We start from the raw sequence: 21966 nt of genomic DNA on the forward strand, positions 1-21966 counted from the left end.
TTGTTTACAGACTAATCCCCACTCTGGGTGGATAACTAGACAGAGGGTGATAGCACTAAATGACAGTGAGGCAAAATCACTGAAAACATGCAGAGGAATTCATCTGATTGCAATCATCTGTAACCTAATTGCTTCAAGTCTGGAAAATGATCGAGAACACTTATTTGTTAGTCAGTCCCTGCTAGAAACATCAGAAATCACATAGCCGGATAGGACGCTTGCATGTCTAGGGTCTCGGGAGAGTTTGCTGTGAGCAAGAGCCAGGGGAAGCATGTAAAGATGTATGGAAGGCAAATCATGTGAATGACAAATATGGATAGATTTTCTTTGACATATGATCTTATCCTTTTGTCAGTAACACATGACTGAAGTTTGAGGAGGGGGATAAGATTAACAGCAGTGGTAATAAAAAAAGAATAATTCTGCAAAAAAAAAAAAAATTTGGTGGATCAAAAGAGAGAAGTAAGAGATGCTTGAGTCATTTCTGGGTCAGATCTACGGAAAAACTTTCAAGGTCTCTATAGGGTCATTATAAAGAAAATGTGAAATAAGTATGATTCTAAAATAAATACTTGGAATCAAAAGGTACTTAATGTAATTTTAAATACTTTATATTGAGGTGAATCACAGTTATTTTTCAATTATATATACGCAAATAGTCCCTAGTTTACTAGTAGAATAAAAAAATACTTTGAAAAAGCATTTTTCTTTTATTTTTTGCCTCTCATGTTGTTGGTCATTTTCTTGTCCTTCTTAATCTCTCCTTTTTTTCTTCTTCATTTTTCTTGAATGCCAAATACATGTGTTAAAATATTAATTATTTTTAAATAGAAAATGTGAAGCATCAACCACTTCTCTTAGAAAATTCCAGAAGAGTAAGTTTTAGCAGAACTGACTGTTATCACACCCAGCCCCATGGCTCAAACTCAATTTTAGGTGCCCCAGGGTCAATGAGTTCTATGGTCTCTATTGTGTGTATCCAACACAGGGAATTATATGAAACATTTTGGTTCATACAAATCTCAGAAGATTTCATTCAAGTTATAAAAAAATTTTAGGAATTTCCTCAATTTAAGTGATTACAGAATTACTCATAAGATCTGAATATCAGAAATCCCTGTAACCATCAGCTATCCTCAACTCTCTGGAGAATCAAGCTAGGCTTCCTTCTTCTGTTTTCATAGCAAGATCTTTTTAGCCAATATGAAGAACTGGAACTATGGTCATTTCTGATGCTCTATCATACAATTGCACAGCATATTAAAAAAATGTATCCCGTGCTGCATTATTTGCAAGTTTGTGATAACTATTAGGTGCATAGAAAAATATACTTGGCTTAAAATCTGTCACATTGTAACTGTCAGCCTTCTGATATTTGCATAATTTATATAAAATATAATACCTGTCTGTCAGCATGTAAAAATCCTAGAGACCTTGCACCTAGAGTTAAAGTAAGCACAAGGCAGCCATGATATCATGAATGTGAAACTTAGAGCTGGAAGATCTAGGTTCAAGTTCAGCTCTCTCACTTACTACTTTTGTGACCTTGGCCACACCATAAGCTCTCTGAGTCTTGGTTCCCTTGTTTAAAATGGGCTATTACCTCCTATTTCAGTGGGTTGTTGTGAATTTTGTTTGTTATTTGTTCTTACTCTATCTCATTCCACAAAGAATTTGAAATGACATGTGTATATTTGAAGATAAAATATATTTGCTGGTGCTTTATAGATTATACAAATATAAGATATTAGCCATTACTATTGGGACTATTTGTACTCCTGGGGAGGTGTATCCTTTAGAATGAAAGTGTTTCTAAGCAGATGTTCCAGACACTTCCATTTAACAATTTCAAATAAAACAAGTATTTGTCCATGTGTGACGTAGACTGGTTAGAGGTGTCAGTTTAAAATAAACCTACAAGAAGAGAAGACTATCCAAGATCTTTTGATTGAAGACCATTTGCAACTAATAAAAATATCAGATTCTTGCATCCTTAATGCCTGTTTTTTGAAAAGACTATATATAATGCCAAAAAACTCTTAAGGCTTAAGTAATTCTTTTCAAAACATTTTTATTTTGTTAATCATAACAAACAAACATTTTAGAAAGAGTCAAGTCTTAGGTTGAGTCATTTTTATTCAGCTTAAAGATAAGGCTTTTGTTGCACTTAGAATTGTGGATAGCTCACAATAACACAGAGGCTTTGAAATATCTGTGGCCTACCAGTTCCTTTAATTCCTTTTATTATCATGTGCCGTTTGCCTTAATCTTGGATTACTCACCATGCTTATCTGCCCTCTGCATCTAAAACTACTGGAAAGATTGCTCTGGCGTGGCCTAATAGCTTTTGTCAACTCTCCTAGTGAGGCTGAAGCTTTGATGCTTGAAACCCAGGAGTTGACCACATGGTGCCAAGCCCTTCTGAACAAGTCAACAGCTTTCCTCTGTAAATGATTACTGTTTATGTCAAGGCGGCAACGCACTCCTCTCCTTCCCTTTGTCAAAGTGCAGTGGAACCTAAGGACAGAAGCTAGTGACTATTTTGTCAAACCTCCTCCAATTCCCATGGCTTAATTTTACCCGGAGAGGAATTATTGGGCGTGTGTGATCTGTGGCCAGGTTAGACCCTCTTTTCTTTCTCTTTTGTCCTGTTTTAAGCTCCTTTGGTTTTTTCCTCTGGTATCTAGATATTATGTTTGGCAGATAGTAAAATTCTTAATAATCTATTTTGGCTTATCTGACAAGCATGCCTACTTTTCCTCCTTTTCTACAAAAGCTGTCTATGGAAATTTATGAAGGGAGCCTCTGTTGTCTTGTAAATTAAAAAAAGCAAACTATTTCCTAAACATCGAAACTATTTGAAAACATTCTATTGACCTTACATTCATGTTACACAGAAAAATTATAAAAATCATGGAATAAGTTTTTTCCCCCTTTATAGTCAATGAAACTGCATTTTCAGTGAATCTGTGAGAAATACAGTCTTGATAAGAGCTTTCCAATAAATATTATGTTCAACAATTATGATTTCTCTGGAAATTGAGTTTGAGAACCCACGTGCATGAGAAGGAGAGAACACTTCAGTGGTTAAAATGCTTTGACTTCAAGGCAGGATAGATCTGCAGCTCACTTCTGGGTTTCCACTTACCAGCTGTGTATCCTTGAACAGTTATTTGAATTCTCTAAGACTTCATTTGCTCATGTATAAAATGGTGATGTTGTTTCTAACTCACAGGATTTTCCAAGGATAAAATGAGGCCAATATGTAAAGTGTCTAATAAAATGTGGGGTGCATAGCAGCCACCACATCAATGGCAGCAGCTGCTGCTGTTGTCTTTGTTGTTGATATGCTGAGGACAGAAAAAGGGAACTGACCTGGAAGGTTAGATTTTTTAGGATCACTTCTACTAAGATCAGTTTAGAAAGTCTCCGTCGGAGAGACCTTCATCTCCAGGCAGGATGCAGACAGGGCAGCTACCTTGGAGGAGCCGGGCTGGGAGATTCTCTGCTGGGAGGACCACAGCCCAAGTTTCCGACTTTCCTCTCTCTGTTATTTTGCAGCGTCACATGATGCGCCAGTGCTACCTGTCCTGGACAGCTTAGGTTACTTCTCTACACTTAACAATAAGTCACCTCCCTTTTTATTAACAGAACCTTGACATTTCTTAATCCTATTCTTGCAAGGCTTTCCCTGCCCATTCTCTCTCTCTGCTTGTCTCCTACACAGAAAGAACTTAACACTCCATTTGGGATGTTATAAAAGCTGAAAGGATTCAAGTTTAAAATAATACAGTGAGTGGTTGAAAAGCTGCATCTACACCTCCATGTTCTCCTTCCTATCCATTTGCATTTGCATATAGCCTTTCTTTCAAAGAAACAGAATTCATCTTTAATTCCCCTGATGCCATTCACCCCTTTGTACCTAATTGGCTCAGTGATTTCCTTTGCTTAAATTTAGCATTTATCAATCACAACCAGTAATGCACGTTATGGTGTTAGCAGACAATTCCACAGGACCCTCTTCGCACTGGGGAAGGGGTACATCTGCTACTTTCATATCAGGATGGCGGGATTTAGAGGTCAATGTGTTTCCCCAGCAAGGCTTAAGACTTTGGGGAACAGGGGAAGCGTCAGGCTCCAAGCAGCATAATGAATGGCAGTTGCTGGCTGGCTCAGTTTGCCTGTTCTCAACAGGGAATAGTGCTGCTCAGCATAATGAGCTGGGACTTAGTGTGCTAAACACACTCAGCTTTGGGAATGAGGCAGGCTGTGCCCCCTCCTCCTTTTTTCTCCTGGTTCTGGACTGTATTTTCATCTTGGAAGAAATTATATTGAGGTTTTCATTAGTGGCACCCAGCAGGGTTAAGGGCCTATGAGAGCTGATAAGCTCTATGGCTAAAAAAACCATCAGCCTTTGTGCAGAGAGCTGAAGGTTTAAGTTGCTTGAACTGGAAAGAGTCTGAAGAGGTGATTATGTTAAGCAAGTAATGTGTATCGCTAACATGGAATCAAATTATTAGGGTCAGTAACTTCCTGGCTTCCCCAGTGCATTAAATGAAGACATAACATTGCATCTGTGTCAGGTACTTCTAGATGCCACATAGTGTCAGCGCTGTCTGGTCACATGTATTTCACAGTGTGTCACCTCTAATTTCATGGGTTTCTCTGTGCTGTTGCTTTAATAGATACTCATGATCTTGAGCTTCCTTTGAACTCACAGCAGGGCAGTGCAAAGTCATTATTGTGAGCACTGCTGTGATTTTTGTGTTATATACAAAATTATTATCATCCTCATTTAGAAAGGTAGATATATCCTGCTTTCATGCTTTCAAAAGTGTGCACTTATTTGCTAGTAAGGGAAGCTACTAAAGAGGAAAACACTGAATGTGAAAGATGTTTTTCAGGACTGGTATTGGAAAAGTGTCAAGGTGGAAAATTAATATTAGAAAAGCATATAGGATAGTGGTGCCCAAAGTGGTCGCTCGGCCAGGTGTCAGAATCACCCAGGAATTTGTTAGACATGCAAATCCTACTGACTCAGAGAGTCTGAGATGGGGCTCAGCAATCTGTGTTTTAACAAGCCTTCTAGGTGATGCATGCTCAAGTTTGAACAACTCTGCTATAGCGTTTATGGAGTATGTAATGGGATGGACTCATATGTTCTGGGGGCAGAGCAATAGATAAGACAGATGAAGTGTCTGCTCCATGGACCTTATTAAATTACAAAGGAGTACGTGGTACTTCACCCTGATGAAATGTTTATATATACCCAACAGAGCCTGTCATTATTGTATGTACCATTTTATTTTTCATTGCAATTAGTCTGTTATCTTCTTTGGTTTCAGAGAATGATTAACAAAAGATGACTAATAAGTAATTCCTTTGCGCATTTCAGAACCATCCCCCTTGCAATATGTATATCCATGGCCATCGTCACCATTGGCTACGTGCTGACAAATGTGGCCTACTTTACGACCATTAGTGCCGAGGAGCTATTGCTTTCCAATGCCGTGGCGGTGGTGAGTCCAATTTGGGAAAATGCCAATTTGAATTTAGGTTAATGAGTCGATACAATTTTTTAGTAGCTCCCTCCAGCAGAAAGTGTTTTGGAATTCAGTAATCTTTTCTTGACCTGAATGATAATGAGTATTTAAAAAATTTAGAACAAACCTTAGTGTATTCCATTTAACTGATGCAGCTAAAATCCTATATGATTTCTCTGTACTGTTAATTTCACATAAAACATTTCCACATATACACTCTTGACAATCTGTCAAGGCCTGTTGAATAGAAGGCATTGTTCTTCCAACATGTCTTTAAGGACAGGTGGGCAGTTACTGAATTTAAATGAATGCATTTTTTCATACGCAAATTTCAGTTTATTCTGTACTCTTTTCTGTTTGTAAACTTTTCAAAGGCTAACAAAATTATTTTTCCAAGTACCCCTTAAGACTTTTCAAGTGGACCATATATACTTATTTTTTCTAGTATGTCTTTTTGAATACTAGTCATGGAATGCTATTAATTTTTGCAAATACTGAGTTATTCAAAGTTAAAAGATGTTGCTACAGCACTTCTTAGAATATTAAAGATGCTAATGTGCAGTTTAACTGCCTTATGCTAATGCATAAATGGATACTCATCATTTTACAGCACTTTCCAAAATGTATTTGGCTCCACGACCATCTTGGCTCTCAAAGGTCATGGTATGGGACTGTTATTCTGTGACGCATACTTTTATTTTGTATAAAAACTTAGCTAGTAAGAGTGCATTCATTCATGACCTCATAACAATGAAGGGTGAAAAAATAACTTTCCATATGTCAATTCCTTTTAAAATAGTCGCTATTACCTCATATCAGCAATATCCACAGGGAACAAATTATCTCATTTCATCTGAACTTATGTACGAGTTCACTGAATTAAAAAAAGACTCTGCCCACTGCTGTAAGTCCTACCAGACAACAAAATGTACAAAGCTTACCGATGTCAGGTCAGCCATCTCATCTTACTAGACAAAGGGCAGCACTTATTCTTGGAGCGTAATGTGGTCCATTAATTATACAGCACCAGCTGCATCAAGGACAATTAAAGAATCCCACATATTTTTTTTGGAAAATACATTCTTGGTGGAAATTTGCAGTGTTGCACATACCATGGCATAAAAGGATATTTCAGAAGTTTTGTTTCTCTTCTATATTTTCTGTGGCTTGAGTTCTTCAAACTTGTATTTGTATTCTATCCTTTTTATAGGAAACCACAGAAGGAACTGGCAGATACCTGAAAGGCAGGGAGTGACTCAATAAACAGAGATTCAGCTAATGTGATTATTCCGTGCAAAAGAATTTCAGCACTCCTCATGTAGATGATATAATTGATTGTCATCAATTATTTTTTGCCACACTTTTATGTCATAACAGTGGGATTGGTATATGAAACAAGTATCTGTAATACTCCTCAGTGTACATTGGTACTTCACTATAAAAATGTGGCTTTCTAGACTAAAGAGAAGGTATTGGACAGAAGGATTTCTGTCTCCAGAAGGAGAACTTCTGAATTGAGCTTTTTCCACTTACCAGAGTCAGAGATGACAGATGTCATAGTTGATGAAGATTCAATAAATAGATCATTGCTTTTTGAAAGTAGAGAGAAGGTACTTGTTTTGACCTTTGCCCATAGTTTTGCAACAAGCCATGTCATCGTACCTGCTTTTCATTATTGTCTAACAAGTTAGTCTGACCCTAACTAAAAAAGAAGGATTATAAAACATACACGTATCATCAGGCTAATAGAAAGTCATAGAACGAGTCTGGCCTCAATTGTTTCATTTTATTCCACTTTCTGGCAAAGCATTAATTTTCTTCGTTCTGTCTTTCACTAGACCTTTTCTGAGCGGCTACTGGGAAATTTCTCATTAGCAGTTCCGATCTTCGTTGCCCTCTCCTGCTTTGGCTCCATGAATGGTGGTGTATTTGCTGTCTCCAGGTGAGTGAGTTCAAACATTTCTAGAAATGCATTTCTGTTTTTGAGATTGGATGTAATAAGGATAAGTTTACAAAGAAATAGTGCCTCCAAACCTATTGTTTTTAAAGAGACATGCAAGATCGAAGTCTTTATCCAAGCATCAACAGCGTGTCTTATTCTGCCCATTAGAGGGCACTGCTTGTCTACTCATAGCCTACTCTGAAGCTGTCCTGTAGTGGTTTTTTACAGTATATCTAGAGTCTAACAACAGCATTTTATTTCTGGTGATAAAATCTTTTGTTTCTCTAAAGGTGGCAAGAAAAAAAGTAAAGTAAGAGACACCAAAAATCACCACCCCACCATCTGTATCCCTTTTGTTTTTGTTTGATGCAAAAGTTCCTTTCTTTTTAATATAAAATTAAAACCGAACAGATAAATATGAACGTTGTGTGTGTGTATGTGTGTGTGTGTGTGTGTGTGTATTGTGTTGGACTGAATTGATAACACACATACAATGCTAGGAATCTAGAACTAACTTCACCATCAGCTATTTATGTACAGGGAGAGCTATGCTGAGTGGGATGTTGCTATTGTTTTCTGCTCAAAGAATAATATGATATGTTGGCAGATTTTACAAAATTCGAAGTCAGATTTCTCATGATGTTTTCTACCTTATCTGAAAAGTGAAATCTAAGTAATTACCTAAGAAATTCAAAACCATTTGGTATGAAAAAGGGGCAAGCTTTCTCTTAGAGTTCTGGATTTTTCCCTTTGAAATGATCAATTATGCAGTCAACTCCACCCACATTTTTCTCCCATTAGGTTATTCTATGTTGCGTCTCGAGAGGGTCACCTTCCAGAAATCCTCTCCATGATTCATGTCCGCAAGCACACTCCTCTGCCAGCTGTTATTGTTTTGGTAATGCATATTAACAAGTATATCTAGTTATAACCTCAAAGAACAGGTTAGCAAAGATTTCAGACCAAACTTTAGATCGTGCTTTACTTTCTTATTCATTGCTAAATCGGCTCTATGTATGTCTTGGTGGAGTTTGGGAGGCAAGATGTTTTCCATCACTTCCCTTTATTCAGTATCTGATGCTTATTGGATGCTATGGGACAATAATCACATCACTTCTTTTTCACCTGTGTAGAAATTTGTGTGGTTTAAGGGAAAATGATTAGCTTGGCTCTTATCATTGACATAGAGCTCACACAAAAGGATATAGAATAACATGTCCCAAGTCTAGTTACTGGAAGTGGAACTAAAAGCCACAGTCCCAAAACACCCACATCTCTCATCATAGTCCCCTTAGAATGAAAAGCATGCAAAATTATAGAAAAAATTGATGAAATCCTAGACAGTGCAGTGATTCTGTGATTAAAAGTGAGACATTTGAGAGCAAACCTAGGTGGAAGAAGTAAAAGCACCCAAACTTAAATTTGAGTTGTAGAATTCCTCATGCAGAGAAAAGCATTTGTGAAATGTGGATACAAAAGACTGCGCAAGGGGTAAAAGACCTCAAATACCCACTGGCAATGTTATACTCATTTTTCCCTACGATTTTGCAACATTTTTCTCAAATGGAATCTGCTGTCAGGAGCAGCATAGCACTCACTGAACATTTTTTTTCATGCATTTAATTTGTTTCAAAATGTTTCCTTGAAATTTCTTTGCAAAGTACCCATACTCTCTGTGCTGAAAGTTAACTTCACTTGTGGGAACAGAATGTATTACTCACTGAAGAGGGCTTTCATTTTAAGCCTCGGCTATCAGTCATGCTGTCCTTGGCATGTGCAGCTGCAGAGACTTGCTACGCTGATCTCTGCGCTTCATTCTTTTCTGCGGTCTTGAGGGTCACACACGGCAAGCACACGGGGAGAGACCGCGTGGAGAAAGAAAAGGTCACTGTTTTGCATTCACAAGATGACTGGGTCATCTGGAAGTGGCTGTGTTTCACGTGTGCGCGTACCCAAGAGCTCATCAGAAACTATTTGCAGAGCTTTCCGTGAATTTTGCAATTGGACGCACTTTTCATTTTTATTATTAGTTATTTACTAATCGTCTCAGCCTCTGGTCTTTAAATTTTGAGTGGTTGAGTATCCCGTGTTTTACTCTTTGAAAACACATTCTCTTCTCTCAACTGTAAAAGCAAGTAAAACCCAAACATCCATATAAAATTCTGTCTGAATAAGTGGCAATGACAATGGCCCTCTTATAATGGTACTGGTGGGTAAAGGGATTATGCAGAATATAGAAAGGAGGTTAGTTGAGTATAGGTTTTAATCACAATAGTAGTTTATCGGTATAAATAACCATTTGAAAACGCTAATATAAAGTGTAGTGATGTTATTGTTTGATATCCCCTGTGTTCCCTATTAACTCACTGAGTGTGGTTTTTCTCCCCTTCCCACCAGCACCCTTTGACGATGATAATGCTCTTCTCTGGGGACCTCTACAGTCTTTTGAATTTCCTCAGTTTTGCCAGGTGGCTTTTTATTGGGCTGGCAGTTGCTGGGCTGATTTATCTTCGATACAAACGCCCCGATATGCATCGTCCTTTCAAGGTAACCTCAGCAATCTTGATGGGTTTACATAAATCTTTCTCCTAATACCTAGTCCTCCCTTTGTCATAACTTGATGATGAGGAACTTGGACTGGGGGCAGCATCTTCTGGAATAAAGTGTTTAACTCTTGCAGGTAGTGCCTTCATAGTAGGTTTATTTTTAGCTTGGAAAAATAGTTCATTCGGTTTTTTTATGTGTTGCACTGAGCTTTATATGTCACATTTTTGAAAAGATGTGGTATTAATATAGGATGTTTGCTGTGTTGATTTTTCATGGATGTGCCCAATGACCTGATGTGTTCAAAGTATGGGATACTTCTATCTATCCATATGCCAAATAGTTGTGGGCAGCCATGTTGAGAAAGAGTGAGGCAGATATGTCTGGAATTATCACTAATTAAAACTCTAAAATGATGCTGCTTTACAAAGTAGGTGTTTTAAGTATTCTTAAATGTTATGACTTATTACCTTGCTCTTTTTCTACATTATACCCTTTAGAAGGAATAAAAATGCAAAATATACAGGGAAAGCGAACATGTATGAATTTACCACTTAATAGAAAGCCCATTTACCATAACCAAGCATTTCCTTTTGGGAGGGCAGAAGAATATGCTTTTCAACTCCTCCAGCCTTGAGCATTCATGGATTGATTTGACCTCACTATTTATTTGCTTTTAAGAAATAACACAGATAACGTTGTCAGTCATGTTGTCAGAATTTGTTTCTAATTATGTTCCTTGCCCAATGCTGGCAATGTCTTTATTAGCGGTTGAATAGGAGTTGGCCTGTTTTATTTCTGTCAGTTCTCATTGTGAATCTCCAACAGAAAATCAATATGCACTGAAAGGCTTTAACATGTAACAAGCAGCCTGTGCTCTTGGCTCCACATTAAAGTGGATTCTAATCATAATTATCAAACAGCCAATCTTTTACAATAAAAAACATAAATCATAATGGTACTTAACTGTAAGATAATTCAAACAGAACATCTCTGATGAAACTCACTTATTCATCCTTAGGTTTTATTCTATCTGACAATTTTTAAAAATTTAAGGGAGTATGTTTATGACATTCTCTGTGCCCCATTAAGGAGATTTTGCTGTTAAGGTAAGGTAGGATGGTGCCTGTCGCCCGGTTCCCTGATGAAAGTTGTTCACCCCATCACATGACTGACCTGCTCATCTTGAACCACTTTGTCTCTTGAACTATGTTTGAAGTGATTTTTTTCTGTTCTGTGTCCCAGGTGCCGCTCTTCATCCCAGCTTTGTTCTCCTTCACATGTCTCTTCATGGTTGCCCTTTCCCTTTATTCGGACCCATTTAGCACAGGGATTGGCTTCGTCATCACTCTGACTGGAGTCCCTGCCTACTATCTCTTCATTATATGGGACAAGAAACCCAGGTGGTTTAGAAGAATGTCAGGTAAGACTTTGAAGCAATTTCAGGACCTTTTGCGAGACCAGGTTGAAGAAAACCCATCCATGTGTACATACGTGACATGCACATCTCAAAGTTTAAAAATATGTGTGGCAATTGCTAGTTTGAATATGTTATTCCATTTTAATTAGAACTGAGAGAAGACAAAGCAGGAAGGATGTTTAAGGTACAGCCACTGAATTCTTTCAGGATATTTAGTCTGGGCTTCTCTAATCACTTCTTAGGAGAACAGCTCTTTCAGATAGAATTTTGTCTGCAGTTCTGTAAATGACCTAATTGCTCTTCTGAATCCCTTGCTAACCTAATTATTTTTATGCTGGGTTGAATGCAGTTTATTGATTCTATATCATAACATACTGCTTGATGAGTGATATGAGATTTGGTGGCAAGTTAGGCAGAGACCTGCAAAGGTCTTAAATATCATGATTGTAACACTACCCTATTTAATAGGCATGGCGAATCCCGGAAGGGTGGGTCATAAGAACAGCAAGAACAATGAAGAGAATAGCAGCTCACATTTATTGTGTGATTTCTATGTGTTAGCATATCTATGACCTTTTTAAATCTTTATAACAACCTTCTGAGGTAGGGAAAACTATTATCCCCATTTTATAGATTTTGAGATGTAGCATGGGACGATTCATGTGACTTATTCCCAGTCATACAACTATTAAGTAGAAGAGCTGGAATTCAAATTCAGGCAGTTCTGCATTTTAGAAAAATCATCCTGGGCAATCAGGATGGATTAGAGACGGTTGAGGCTGAGGACAGAGAATCAAGCTTGGGGGTTAATGTGGTAATCCTGAAGAGAATTGAGGAAGGTCTGAGCACAGGTAGTGTCAGCAGGATCTGAGAGAAAATGAAAGATGTTGAAGAGGAAGAACCAGCAGTGCTTGGTGTTGAGGTAATTTGGGGGAGGAGAAAGCATAGTTGATCAGTAGGCAGGAAGGGTGCTTAGGAACACCTGCTTTTGAAAGCTTACCCAATGCTCTGTAAGGGCCTCTGCCAAGCAAGCCCTTTCGCTCACAGCATCATTTCATTCTATCCTTCACAAGATCCAGGTGTGAGGCGCTGTTATTTCTCTACCTAGATGGGGAAACCAGGACTCAGGAGATGGAGAATTTATTTTTGAGTGTGCAGGTTTTAAACCATTGAACTAGGATTTGAGCCCATATCTACTGGATTTCAAAGTCCATAGTCTCTCTAGATTGGATGACTGGTGGAAGAGAGAGAGAAGTAAAAAATACAGCCAGAGGAGCAGATCCATTCTTGCTGGTGGGTTTAGGAGTTTAGACAACAACTTTTGTTCTTCTCATATACTTCCTTTACCACCGTAATTAATTTTTAAAAGCCTAGTAGAAAAGTCAGGGAAATTTAAATAATGTCGGTGTTACTAAAAGCGAAAAACAGAGAAACCAACTTGGTGTACATATTGGAATCTCTAGTGTTCTATACAAACTCATTCAGAAATCAGTCATTCAAAATAGTTTTGCTACTAATGGGCTTTTAATTGATACTTGGTGTATTTAGACCTTAAACTACCATTTATACCTGAATTTTGCTTTCTAACTGGCAACACTATTCCCCAAACAAGTGTTAGTCTAAAAGTTAGGTTCTTTAAGGCTAACAGGCACGCTGATGACCAAGCAGGGTATTCAGTCGGTTTCTTGTAGGATCACACTGGTTTTCTGTAGAATATTTTTAGTTATGTTTTCTCTGTTGTAGGCAATGAATATAGAGCCTTTTCTGAAAAAGGAAAGTCTTGTTAAACAGTATTGCCATTAGAATTGCTTTCCTCGTCACCAGTGTTCAGGACAGGTTAGCGCTTCTCACCATGAGATCTGTATCTCCGATCCTGGCCAGAGACAGTGAAAACCCCAGAGCACCCTGGAAAAACCAAGAGAATTTAGGAAGAAAGAACTGGTAGCCCTAGAGTGGGACAACAATGAGAAGGGAGCAGGAGGAAAGAGCAAATTCCCTCTTCTCTCTTACTTCATAGGCATTTGTTCCTCCTGTTTTCAGTCACCCAACTCTAAAAATTATTTCGTTTTGCTAACAGGTACGGATTGTGTACCATTTCTTTGTCAGCACGTATGAACTACTAGCTTTCATCCTTGATCCTTCTTCGATGTATTTCCATGCTCATGTAATTTTGAAGTTTTTTATTTTTCTTTCTCTAATGACATTTTGAACATCTCCAAGGACTCCAAATTTAGTGATAGCCATTTGTGAAAGTAGCGGCAATGCAGTGGTCCCATAATGGTTATTTGGTTCTCAAAAATGCCCTTAAATCTTACCAGGGAACATGGCAATTCTGCCTTTAAACTGCGATCATTGTAGCCCTTTATCTTTATAGCTGCCTTGAAAGCGAGTAGCAGAAAGCAACAATCCTCCATAATTTTGTTTGATTTTCCTCTTAGGCAGCTTCTTGTAGTAAAATAAAGAAAGTTCATAATATTTATGGCTGCAATAGCAAGTGTTTTCCTAGCCTTTGGCCAAAACAAAACACTCACCCATAGACACACAAAACAAGAGAGTCCTGATCCTCCGCCTCACCTTCCCCCCACCAGCTGCTTCCTTGTTGTTAGAGAAAAACTCAGTGTGAATGTGGAGGCCAGAGGGCCTCTGCTTGGAGCAGTGTGTTCAGTCACTGAACATCAAATTGTTTTGTCGGGTAACATTCTTTAGCCTTTAAATCATTATTTATTTTCTCCCTTAATGTACATGAACAGATTAGCCCCGTGAAATGATAGTCTATCAAAATACATCTTATCTAGGATGCATCCATAAAAAACGTGAGGTAACTGACAGCCTTCAGAAAATGGTGAACGGCTGCCCGTGTAGATAGCCAGGGAAAGCTCAGAACTCGAGGAACTGAGATTTTCAGAGATTGGATGAATTTCTCCAGCCACAGGATGCCAGTATTGAACCACGTTTTGTTTGACAGCATTCCTAGGGTGAAAAGAAAATGTGCTCTGAAGGGAATAATCAGGAAGATTTTCTCTGCCATCTGTGACAGAGTGGTTAATTCTTCTGGGTATTTATTTATTTATTCACTCATTCATTTATTCATTCATTTATTCAGGCTCAAGTTTCTCATCCAAGGAAAACAGGGCAGATACCCCATTGACGTACATAGAGATAGCTAGACCTGGCAAACCCCAGCCAGGGCTCGCGGCAGCCGTCTCACTTGGCTGCCTCTGTTTACCCTTTGTAGCCAAACCTATCACAGCTGAAAGTGAATGGGGTGACTGGAAGTTGGTCCCTCTTGCTCAGGGTGAGACATGGAAGAGAGATGTATTTAAACAAAATCTTTGATTATAAAGCATCAGACTGGGCAACACCAGCAGAATGACTGTAGCCCATCTTTGTGGACAGTGACTTTGCAATTCCTGAGTCCTAAAAGCGTATGCTGCTTACGGTGTGTTAGGATAACTTCATTTATGATACTTCACTGCAAGCTGCTAATGCATTTGACAGACTCTTCACGAAGACTGCAGTGCAACATTTTAAATTAGTTAAGGTTGCCTACATTTCTTAGGGGTCCAAACCATCTTTATGTAAGGATAAAATAAGACCACGCATGTGAAAAGATTTTGAAGACTTTTAAAAAAGCACACGTACTATTCTTATTATGGCTTCCAGGGAAGATTCGTTTTGTGCTAATACTTCACAGTCTTACTCAATTTTCCCCATAGGGCTCACGCTTGCACCAGGTGTGGTTGGGTAAATCAGATTTTGCAAGGTCAGTTGTTTCAACTGATTTCAAGAACAACTACTAGACATGAAAGGTAAAGCTGAAATGCCCCACTTGCTATTTCGTTTTGTAGCTTGTGTGACTGAAAACATAGAATGCAGACGATTGGCTCAACTTTATTTAAAAAAATACTATCACAGGGTTGATTATCCCCAAAGCCAAAATCCTTACATGGGTGTGGATGTAGTTGAATGCCACATGCTCTGCAACTTTCCTGGGCGAGCAGGAAGCTTCCACAGAGGCTTACTTGGGTCGGTGGAGCACACCTGTTTGATTCCATGGCTGTAGATAACTTAGAAGGAAAAGTTGGTGTGGCTCCAACGGCTACTCAGAGCCCAAATCAGTCACTCTACTCAAACCTCCATGATGATGAAAATTACTCAAATCTTGAGATCCCAAGACAGAGCATGAGAAAGCCACAGGAGAGATTATCAACAGGGCTGATTGAACACGGAGGAAGAGAAAAGACTGCGTATGCAGAACTGAAAGAGAGATTCTTTGGCCCCATACGTGCTATTGAATAGAAGATCCAAACTGGGCTTTCAGGAGGGAGAATGTCACACTAGGAGAGCAACAGAATCTTGAAGTTGCTCTCCTGTTGTCTGGAACTGATGCAGTTCCATTATTTGCTTACCCACTATAACACGGGTAAGCAAAATGGGAGGGCGGGGCAAGGAATGTCCTTGCATACAGAAACACACTTTTGGAAGAGGATTTTGTTTGGGGGCACGGAGAAGCAGATGCTGCATAAGAAAGATAGTCATAGTCATTAAAAAAAGAAAAATCTCAGCGGGCAAATACATGAGTACTCCTCCACACACACACATACAGAAAAAGCGCTCATTGTGGAGATTCGTTCAGCTAGCTACTGCAGGACTTCTCCAGGGAGGAGGGGCTGGAGAGGTCAGTTCAACCCTACTGCTTTGCATTTGACTATTGCAGACACCTAAGACCTTTGGTTTCAACTTCCTGTCAGATAGTCCAAGCCCCCTCTCTGCTTACAAAAACCGACATCTCCCTTACTGTTGATTGCTATTTACTTTTCCACAAGTGTATCTTTCCAGGATCATTTTTACCATTTCCCTTTTCTATAAACGTGGGCTTTAATTGCTGGAGTGCTCCCTTGTGCTCCACGTACATCTCAATGTAAACAGCGGGTTGTGAGAAAATATCATTTATGTAAGAAACATTTACGTGGAGTTTATTTGCCAGAATTGTGCTTGCTGTTTATAATTAATGTATATCATAAAAATTAGTGTTCTGAGCAGAACAACTTTGGGAAACATTATTATAAAGCGAAGGGTGGGAAAATATACCCTGTTTAGAGGCATTAAATAGTGCTTGGAGGAGCCTGTTACAGGTGACAAGTCATAAAAGAGAGACTCTATGTCTGGATGAGAAACGATCTCAGTCTGAAACCATCAAGAAGATAGCCTCTAGAGGCTTCAGGACCAGTAGCAGTTTGAAAAGCTTCTGTAGGGATTGATTACAAAGATAAGAGGTGAACAAGAACGAATGTCCTGGGAAATGAGAGCCACAGAGTTCCAGGACTGCCGAGATAGGGTGACCTTAGAAATCATCTAGCCCAGGGGTTCCTACATTTTACTGTCTATCAGAATCACAGATTTCTGGGCCCTGCCTTCAGTTTCCAATTCAATAGGTCTAGGATGGGGCTGAAAAAGATGCACTTCTAATATCTCAGGTGACGCTGATGTTGCCGGTCTGGCAATTACACTTTGAGAACCACTGACATAGTCCAAGTCCCTCATTCCTTTTTTTTTAAAATTATCTTGTTATTGAGATATAATTGACATGTGTAAGTTTAAGGTGAACAGTGTGTTGTTTGATATATTTATATATTGCAATATGATTACTGCAATACTATTAGCTAACACCTTTGTCAGGTCACCTATTTATCATTTCTTCTTTGTATTGAGTACAGTTAATATTTAGTCTCCTAGCAACTTTTATAATACAGTAGTGTTGACTGCGTTCACTAAGATGTGCATTAGACCCTCAGAACTTATTTATTTACTAGTTGTAAGTTTGTGCCATTAAACATTTCCCGAATTCCCCCACCCTCCAGCCCCTGGTAATCACCATTCTTCTCTCTGTTTTCACAAGTTCAGTGTTTTAGTTTCCACATATACATGATATCAAACAGTATTTGTCTTTGTCTGATTTAGCTCACTTAGCATTATGTCATCAAGATCTACCCATGTTGTTGCAAATAGCAGGATTTCCTTCTTTCTCATGGGTGAATAATATTCCATTGTATATATAAACTACATCTCTTTATTCATTCATCTGTTGACAGACACATAGGTTGTTTCCACATCTTGGCTATTGTGAATAATGCTGCAATTAAAATGAGTGTGCAGATATCCCTTCAAGATACCGATTTCAATTCCTTTGGAAACCTATCCAGGAGTGGGATTGCTGGGTCATATGGGAGCATATGACCCTTTTAATTAACGTCTTGTTGAATTCAGTTTGCCAATATTTTGTTGAGAATTTCTGCATTCTACATTCATCAGGGATATTGGTCTGTAATTTTCTTTTCTTATATTGTCTTTGGCTTTGCTATCAAAGTAATGCTGGCCTTGTAAAACGAGTTTAGGAGTCTTCCTTCCTCTTTAATATTTTTGGAACAATTTGAGAAGGATTGATGCTAATTTTTTAAATGTTTGGTAGAATTCATCAGTGAAACCATCTGTTCCTGGGCTTTTCTGTATTGGCAGGTTTTTGATTACTGATTCAATCTCCTTACTCATTTTTGTGTTTTTTAGATTTTCTATTTCTTCATGATTCAGTCTTGATAGCTTGAGCGTTTCCAAGAATTTCTCCATTTCTTCCAAGTTATCTAGTTTGTTGGCATATAATTGTTCATAGTAGTCTCTGATAATCCTTTGTATTTCTGTGGTATCAGTTGTAATGTCACCTCTTTCAGTTTTGATTTTTTTTATTCTTCTCTCTTCTTTTCTCAATTAATCTTGCTAAAAGTTTGTCAACATTTTTCTTATCTTTTCAAAGAACCAACTCTTCATTACATTGGCCTTTTCTATTTTTCTGGTCTCTATTTATTTCTGCTCTGATATTTGTTATTGCCTTCCTTCTGATAACTTTGGGCTTAGTTTTTTCTTCTTTGTCTAGTTCCTTGAGATGTAAAGTCAGGTTGTTTATTTGAGATCTTTCTTGTTTCTTAATGTGGGCATTTATTACTATAAACTTCCCTCTTAGAACTGCTTTTGCAGTATCCCATAGGCTTTGATATGTTGTCCTTGCATTTTCATTTGTTTCAATAGATTTCTTGATTACCCTTTTGATTTCTTCATTGACCCATTGATTGTTTAGGAGCATTTAGTTTAATCTCCACATATATTCCAGCTTTCCTCCTGTCACTTATTTCTAATTTCATACCATTGTGGTTGGAAAAGGTAGTTGGTATGATTTCAATCTTTTTAAATTAGCTAAGACATGTTTTGTAACCTATCACATGCTCTAGACTGGAGAATGTTCTGTGTGCACTTGAGAATCTGTATTCTCCTGCTGTTGGATGGCATGTTCTGTAGATCCATTTGGTCTAAAGTGTCATTCAAATCCAATATTTCCTTTATTGATTTTCTCTCTGCATGATCGATCCATTGGTGAAAGTGGGGTATTGACGTCCCCTACCATTATTGCATTGCTGTCTATTTATCCCTTCAGATCTGTATTAGATTGTGGTTATGAGAGGGGAAGGTGGGGAGGGGGAAGTGTGAACGGGGTAACAGGGCACATATGTACAGTTGTGGATGATAATTAGTCTTAGGGTGGAGAACATGATGTAGTCTATACAGAAATTAAAATATAATGACGTACACCTGAAATTTATATGATGTTATAAACCAAAGTTACCTCAATAAAAAAATAAAAAATGATAATAAAAAATGTTTAATATATTTAGGTGCTCCAATATGGGGCACGTATATGTTTACAATTGTTATATCCTCCTAATGACTTGACTTCTTTGTCATTATATAGTGACCTTCTTTGTCTCTTGTTACAGTTGTTGACTTAAAGTCTATTTTGTCTGATATAAGTATAGCTACCCCTGCTCTCCTTTGGTTTCCATTTGCTTGAAATATCTTTTTCCATCTCTTCACTTTTGGCCTATGAGTGTCCTTAATGCTTAAGTGAGTATCTTGCAGGAAGTATACAGATGAGTCTTGTTGTTTTAAATCCATTCGGCCACTATCTTTTAATTGGAGAATTTAAACCATTTACAGTCATGTACTGCAGAATGATGTTTTGGTCAGCAATGGACCACATATATGACAGTGGTCACATAAGATTAGTACCATATAGCCTTGGTGTATAGTAGGCTACACCATCTAGGTTTATATAAGTACACTCTATGATGTTTGCACAATGACAGAATCATGTAATGATGCATTTCTCAGAATGTATCCCAGTCGTTAAGGGATGCATGACTGTACACTTAAAGTAATTGATCAATAAAGACTTACTATTGCTGTTTTGTTAATTGCTTTCTGATTGTTTTGTAGTTTCTTAGTTCCTTTCTTCCTTTCTTATTGTCTTTCTTTGTGAGTTGATGATTTTTTTTGTAGTGGTTTGCTTTGATTCTTTTCTCTTTATATTTGTGTATCTATTACATGTTTTCATAATACATCTTATAGTCATAACCATCATTTTTAAGCTAATAAAAACTTAAATTCAGTTGCATAATAAAGTTTTACCCATTTACTTACCCTTCTCCCACAATTTATGTTGATGTCCCAATTTTCATCTTTTTATGTTATATGCCGTTGTAACTATAGCTATTTTCTTGACCTATATGGTAGATTTCAATGTAATTTATAAACCACATTGCAGTATGAGAGTATTTTGAATATATATTCACCTTTATAAGTGAATTTTAAACTTTCACATTTTCATATTCCTGATTAGCATCTTTTTGTTTCAGCTTCAAGAACTCACTTTAGCATTTCTTGTAGAGCAAATCTGTTTGTTATAAATTCCCTCAGCTTTTGTTTGTCAGGGAAAGACTTTATCTCTCCTTCATTTCTGAATGACTGTGTTTATGGGTAAAATATTATTCATTGATGGCAGTTCTTTTTCTCTGTACTTTGAATATATTGCCCCATTCTCTCCTGGCCTGCAAGGTTCCTGCTGAGAAATCTGCTGACAGCCTTAGCATGATTCCCTTGTATGTGTTCTCTTGCTGCTTTCAAGATTCTCTCTTTGTCTTTGATTTTTGAGAGCTTGATTGTAATGTGTCTCAGTGAAGATCACTTTGGGTTGAATCTGTTTGGGGATCTTTGAGCTTCCTGTGCCTAGTTGTCCATACCTCTCCCCACATTTGAGAAGTTTTCAGCCATGATTTTTTAAATAAGATTTCTGTCCCTCTCTTCTACCTCTGGGACTCCTGCATTGTGGATATTGTTTCTTTTGATTGTGTCCCACAATTCATGTAGGCTTTAGTCACTCTTTTTTATTCTAATTTCTTTATTCTCCTCTGACAGGATAATGTCTAGAGATCTGTCTTCAAGCTCACAGATTTTTTTCTTCTGCCTGATTGAGCCTATTGCTTCTTTCATTTCATTCATGGTTTTCTTCATTTCCAGGATTTCTGTTTAGTTCTTTTTTATGATTTCTATTTCTTTGTTGAATTTCTCATTTTGTTCATTTATTGTTTCTTGAGTTTATTGATTTGTCTATCTGTGTTCTCTTGAATCTTGCCTAGCTTTCTTAAAATCATTATTTTGAATTCTTTTTTGGATAACTCATGGCACTCTATTTCTTTGGGGTCAGTTACTAGAGCTTATTGTGTTCCTTTTGTGGTGTCATGTTTCCTTGCTTTTTAAGGCTTCTGATGGGTTTGTATTGATGTCTGTGCATTTGAGGGTACAGTCACCTCTTCCAGTCTTTTTGGACTGGCCTCAGTAGGGAAGGATTTGCACCTGGAGCTGGCAGCAAGAGCACTGACTGGGTAAGATGCAATGTCTGTGGTTCCTGTGAAGGCACAGTGGTGTAGTCTCTGTGCCTCTTTGTTGGCTGAGGTTGATTGTAGGGGTCATCTGTGGCTATGGTACCTGCAGGTGGCAGTGGCAGGTAGGGCTATTGGGATCTTTGGAGGCTAATTATGCTGAAGTCTTACTGTTCCCTGTCCCCCTGCACCCCCCCTTTTTTTTTTACCCATGGGAGGAAGTTCTAGCTGAGGAGAACTTCTTGGAGCTTGGTGTAGCATGCTGACACTCAGAGCCCTCAGAGTAGTATTGGAACCAGGGTCCTAGGATCAGATACACATGGAACGACCACAGAGCCTGGCTACTGAGCACAGATGAGCTTGCTGTGGCTGTAGTACTGGTGTCTAGTGTATGGGCATGTGCAGACATCCCGTGGAACTGGTACCTGCATCTCAAGGGCTCACCATCATGACTCCTGCTGGTGGGAAGGAATGCAGTAGTGGCAAGGGCACTGGGATGACAAGGTGCAGTGGTGGCTTGGGCCTAGGGGGCAGAGTGCAGTAGTAGTACAGCCTTCGGATGGTGGCTGAAAGTCTCAGGTCTGGCCCCTGGGGGTTGCTCACAGGATAGCAATAGCACAACTTTGGTGGTGTTCTGTTAAAGCCATGTGTAAGGGCCCAGAGAATTGGGTGCAGAGCTGTGACAGCATGACCTAGGCAATGACAGTTCAGAGCTAAAACCCAGGAGCCAGGGTATAGGGTTCAGGAGAGTGG

At 38.4% G+C, this 21966-nt stretch overlaps 1 protein-coding gene across 2 annotated transcripts in view; it reads left to right on the forward strand.

Annotated features, from left to right (window-relative positions):
- SLC7A11 (solute carrier family 7 member 11) overlaps positions 1-21966 on the forward strand; it is a 99677-nt gene that overhangs the window by 68231 nt on the left and 9480 nt on the right. For both annotated transcript variants that reach the window (XM_070259043.1, XM_005607846.4), the window contains exons 7-11: positions 5396-5519; positions 7382-7485; positions 8287-8383; positions 9883-10032; positions 11275-11452. In XM_070259043.1, coding sequence (XP_070115144.1) covers positions 5396-5519; positions 7382-7485; positions 8287-8383; positions 9883-10032; positions 11275-11452 — 653 coding nt within the window. The remainder of the gene's footprint in view (positions 1-5395; positions 5520-7381; positions 7486-8286; positions 8384-9882; positions 10033-11274; positions 11453-21966) is intronic.

This window comes from Equus caballus, chromosome 2 (genome assembly GCF_041296265.1).
Source record: "Equus caballus isolate H_3958 breed thoroughbred chromosome 2, TB-T2T, whole genome shotgun sequence".
Classification (NCBI taxonomy): domain Eukaryota; kingdom Metazoa; phylum Chordata; class Mammalia; order Perissodactyla; family Equidae; genus Equus; species Equus caballus.